Source organism: Myotis brandtii, unplaced genomic scaffold, assembly GCF_000412655.1.
Source record: "Myotis brandtii unplaced genomic scaffold, ASM41265v1 scaffold879, whole genome shotgun sequence".
Lineage (NCBI taxonomy): Eukaryota > Metazoa > Chordata > Mammalia > Chiroptera > Vespertilionidae > Myotis > Myotis brandtii.
Genome location: NW_005371595.1, coordinates 119509 through 124910, shown reverse-complemented (window position 1 = coordinate 124910; position 5402 = coordinate 119509). Strand labels below are relative to the sequence as shown.

Genomic DNA, 5402 nt, shown 5'->3' with positions numbered 1-5402 from the left:
TTGCAGGGCAGTTGGGGGCGACCAGGCCAGCAGGGGAGGGCAGTTGGGGGACCAGGCCGGCAGGGGAGGGCAATTAGGGGGGACCAGGCCGGCAGAGGAGGGCTATTAGGGGGGACCAGGCCAGCAGGGGAGGGCAGTTGAAGGTGACCAGGCATGCAGGGGAGAGTAGTTGGGGGGGGACCAGGCCAGCAGGGGAGGGCAGTTAGGGGTGACCAGGCTGGCAGGGGAGGGCAGTTATGGGGGGACCAGGCCTGCAGGGAGGGCAGTTAGGGGTGACCAGGCTGGCAGGGGAGGGCAGTTAGGGGCAATCAGGCCAGCAGGGAAGCAGTTAGGCATCGATCAGGCTGTCAGGGGAGTGGTTAGGGGGTGATCAGGCTGGCAGGCAGAGTGGTTAGGGGCAATCAGATAGGCAGGCGAGCGGTTGGGAGCCAGTAGTCCTGGATTGTGAGAGGGATGTGCAACTGCCAGATGTCCGACTAAACCGGCAGTCGGACATCCCCCAAGGGGTCCCAAATTGGAGAGGGTACAGGCTGGGCTGAGGGACACGCCCCCCCCCCTCCAGTGCACTAATTTCTTGCACCGGGCCTCTAATTTTATAATATTATACAACTGGTGATGTTTTATAAAGGTTGTTTTCTCTATATACAGAAAAAGTCTTGACCAGCTAGGATTTTTGTGTATTTGTTCTTATATTCATAAAATTTTAATGCCTTTAAATTGTATCTGTCCCTTGATAAAAAGTTGTTACTCATCATTTCCTGTCTAATATTTGCTGCCTGTTGGCCTCTACTGTTCTACTTTCCTTCTGTTCTATATTCATTCTCATTCCAAAAGGGATTTGACTGCTTATTAAATATGTTCATATGAAAGTGAGAATAAAATAGCATCTTCCCTCTTTGGGTCAGGCAACAACTTCTGTGAGGAGCAAAGTTACTCTACAGAAATATTGAAAATGAATTGCAAGCCCAGCTCTAGGCCTCCTGGAGGTCCAAGATAAGAAGGAAAGAGACCTAGAATCTAAACTTTGTTTTCCATACCCTGAGACCCAAAAAAACCTTTTGCTATTGTGACATAGTGTATTTTATATTAAGACACATCCCCACCCTAAACACCATTGCTTACTTTGTGAGCACTGCTCTGTTCAAACTAAGAGGGTAACACTAGAGTTCCATGAGGTAGAAACACATTAGTAAGCAGTGCAAGGAGGTAAAAGAAGAATATCTGCAATAGTCTATTGATCTGGGATATTCTAGGGCAGTGGTTCTCAACCTTCCTAATGCCACGACCCTTTAATACAGTTCCTCATGTTGTGACCCAACCATAAAATTATTTTCGTTGCTACTTCATAACTGTAATGTTGCTACTGTTATGAATCGTAATGTAAATATCTGATATGCAGGATGGTCTTAGGCGACCCCTGTGAAAGGGTCATTTGACCGCTAAAGGGGTCTCGACCCACAGGTTGAGAACCGCTGTTCTAGGGTGTGTGTGTGTGTGTGTCCAACTTAGTGTCGACCTGTATGTGTCTGAATGGAGAGGAAGGAGACTCACCCTATCATACCTTCTACTCATTGTGCGCAACACACGAGGGATAAAAAGACTTTAGGAGTAAGGCCCAAAGTGTTCTCATAAAGGTCAAGTATATAAACTTTAGGGTGTTAGTTTTGTTTGATATTTTTAATTTAGTGCTGGAATAGCTAATATAGTCACATAGGTCAAATATCTAAAAATGTAAAATACAAATGAAGAGTCTGCACCTCACCCCTCATTTGCTCAGTTCCCATGGCTTCCTTAACTGTCATTATTAGTGCTATGTTGTCTTTCCAAACATATTCTTATATCTCTCCCTTGCTATCAAAATAAATGCAGAGCTTAAGGATTACTTGAATTAAGGAGATCCAAAACCTTTTCATCTTCTGTCCCCAGAGTATTTTGCCTTCTCCCTGAAGCCTGTTACACCACACACGCTCTGAGTTCCCTTGGCCAATTGGCGGGAAAGGCCCTGGCTTTCTCTGGCTGGAAGGACTTGCACATATCCCAGTATCCTAGCTCTGTCTTTCCAGAGTGTGATAACCAAATTGATGGTCATCCTACCACATCCTGCCTTGTTCCGGTGTTGAAACCCTAGCATTTCTATGATGGCATTGTCTTTCTGGCACATGGGGCAATGCCCAACCAACTGAGCCACACTGGCCAGGGACTATGATGCATTGTCTTGAAGTTAGACTTCAGAAATAGCATGTGCTTTTTTTTATCTTAATTCAGGCCGAATCTGCATGCTTCATTCTTTATAATAAGTCTTTGTCTGCATTTAGATGATCCTGTTAACTGGTATTCCAGTAGTGAAGAGGAAGAAGGGAGCAGTGTCAAGGCAATCCTGAAAACGTTACAGAAACAAACAGAAACTTTAAGGAGTCAGCAGCAGTCTTCCTTGGAACTCGGCACTCCTACTGATCCAAGACTTGCTAAAGAGAAGAGTAAAGGGAACCAGGTGTCTGACCCTCGACTTAGGACCATCCCAAGACAAGACATTAGAAAGTCTTCTGAGTCTCCCGCACAGGGTCTCAGACTCGTGTGGGATCCCAGGAAACCAAGAGGAAACGGAAGTGGGCAGGTGAGCTCCTCTGCTGGCGCAGCAAAGTGCGATTTACATCATGCACATTCCGGCGCTAACATCAAACACAAGAGAGGAGATGATGAGGAAGAGGACACAGAACGAGAACTGAGAGAAAAGGCTTCCTTAATACCCCTGGACTCTCCCCCCGGGGCAGTGCTCCAGGACCCACGGTCGCAGCTGAGGCAGTTCAGTCACATTAAAATGGATATCATACTCACCAAGCCCAACTTCGCAAAACACATCGTGTGGGCTCCAGAGGACTTACTTCCAGTCCCTTTACCAAAACCGGACCCCGTCTCTTCAATCAGCTTACCTCTGCCCCCTCTTATAGCTGACCAGAGGCTATGGAATTCGAAAAGCGATCTCCATCAAAGCACAGTACCCCTGGATTCAAAATTGGCAGTCAAAGCCAAAATTAACACAACAAGCAGAGAAGGCTACCTGGAACCATTTGGGGACTTGCACAGTTCAGCAAGTAAATTGGGAGACCCCAGGCTACAAAAAAAATGTGATCCTAGACTTCACAGACTGCACAACACAGTATCTCAGCAAGCAGTTACAAAGGAGTCACATACACCAAAGTGTGCCCCTCTCTTGGCCAGGTCAAGCCTTGGTGCATCGCAGCCCTCAGTGGCAGTAACCAGCAACTCTGGGCCTGGGGTTTTGCCTCCCTACACTCCTAAACTGTCGCCTTCAGCTGGTGTTCCACTGGGGACTCCAAGTTCAGTTCTCAGTGGTATTAGTTTGTATGACCCTAGGGAGCCTGGCTCATCATCTGCACCAGAGCCAGCAACGGAAAATGCAGAGAACCAGAAAAAAAGTGGTGGTTTAAAAGGCAGTGACAAAAATGAGCGCGCTCCTGGAGAAGCAGCCCTGCCACAGAAAACCACTGCCAACGCGGAGGCCACTGTCCATGGGCCAGCCGACGCACCGGCCCATGTCCCCAGCAGCTCCTGTGCAGGCCAGGTCCCCGCAGTGCACAGCCTTCCTGTGCAGGCGTTAACAGGCTTAATGAGACCCCAGTACAGCGATCCCAGGCAGTCCAGGCAGCTGGGACAGCTGAGCCCCACCCCAGAGGATGACCCCAGTGGGGAAACAGATGATAAATCTCTGAAAGAGGTTTTTAAAACTTTTGATCCAACTGCTTCACCATTTTGCTAGCTACTGTGTAATTAAGCAGTTCTTTTCAGTCTCGTGACCATCGCAGTCCTCGCTGTTTTGTAACTGGTTTACCTCTATAGTTTATTTATTTTTAAATTATGAACACTTTTCAGCTGCTAGTATCAGAACCACATGAAGTTATATCCTCTAAAGGCTGTGGTATTTTATATAATATTTTTATAAATTTAAGAGACTGTAGCAAGTGACATAGAAACCTATATATCATGTTAGCTTCAGTAAAAATACTTTTTTTGTAAATAAACCATCATGAACTGGACACTCTGCCTGAATATATGCCAGTTGTCTTTCTTAATCAATGTTTAGATAAATGATTACCACTTTTATATGGTTGTTCATTTCAAGCAATATGATGTATATTACTTTTGGGAAACAGTATTTTGACTAGGATCCTCTCTGTCAACACATAACTGCTAACAAAAATGTAAAATGAAATAAAGAAAACATTTTAAATCATAGTTAGCAGAACAGTTCATATTTAAGGGCATCACTTTTATTAATGTGGGCAATATTACTTGTGTAAATAAAGCATTTGAATGTCATATCTTTTAAAAAGTATTTTATTGTATCATAGAAGTTAGAGATATATAAGTAGATTGTTTTGCTGAAGTGAAAATTCCCAAGTTCTCTGACATACCTTTTTACAATTAATTTTCATATTAAATAGTTATGAGTTACTGCTGTCACTTGGTGATGTTTATGTGTGCTCATGTGTTTTGTCTTTAGCAGCATAATTTATATTACTTTTTCAAATGATGTAGCTACAATACTTGTATTCATCATGACCTTGGCAATTTTTACAAACTTTTAAAAGATTCAATGAAAGTCTATCGTGATTATTGCATTGATAATGTTCTAAGTGTCCAGGTTCCATATTTTTTTAAATAGCAAGAAAACACAGAGATATTGTAGTCAACTGTGTGGCTACCAATAAAAAAACTTTCAGATCTCACATGACTGGCGTTCTATAACAGAGTTTGGAAATCCCCTAAATTGGTTAGAAATTGCATTTTTATGAAAAATAACATTTTCATTCTTGTGTATTTATTGCAGTCTAAAATAATAGCAGCCTTACCTGTTTTATGCATTTATTATTTATAATGGAAGCAGTTTACACTGATACTGATGTCTTGAACTGAAAGATTATGACAGTGTTTGCTGGTAACAATTTAGCAACTTGAAAAGGAACATTTCCTCACAAAAGATAATGAAAGTGATGGATATCAGTCCTTGGGTGAACAGCTATCCTTGAGAAGTGATGTAAAAATATACAGCAAAATATTTCTCTAGGAACCTATGGTTTAATGTTAAAGCCTGCCCTGTATGTTCACTTCCTAACCCTTTACCTTTTGCTTGGATCCTGCGCTCCCAAAGGGTTAAGTGAACAGGACTCTGCCAACCTAAGAAGCTCACTTTGTTCAAGGAAACGTGAATTTCTGCTATTTATACTTCGTCTACATTATTGTCTAAAATGGCTCTGGATAATATTTTTAGGTTAAAAATGCAGTTTAAAGCCACCATAGAAAGTATTTTCTGATTTGCTGTTCAAACAAACTTTATTATTAATTGAAAAGTCACTGAAATGAATAAAACTGACAGAAAACAA

General features: G+C 42.9%; 1 protein-coding gene across 1 annotated transcript in view; it reads left to right on the top strand.

Moving 5' to 3' along the window:
- ZC3H6 (zinc finger CCCH-type containing 6) overlaps positions 1 to 4748 on the top strand; it is a 59668-nt gene extending 54920 nt beyond the window's left edge. Inside the window, exon 12 of the mRNA XM_014532317.1 lies at positions 2316 to 4748. Coding sequence (XP_014387803.1) covers positions 2316 to 3778 — 1463 coding nt within the window. The 3' untranslated portion in view covers positions 3779 to 4748. The remainder of the gene's footprint in view (positions 1 to 2315) is intronic.
- Positions 4749 to 5402: the final 654 nt, after the last annotated feature.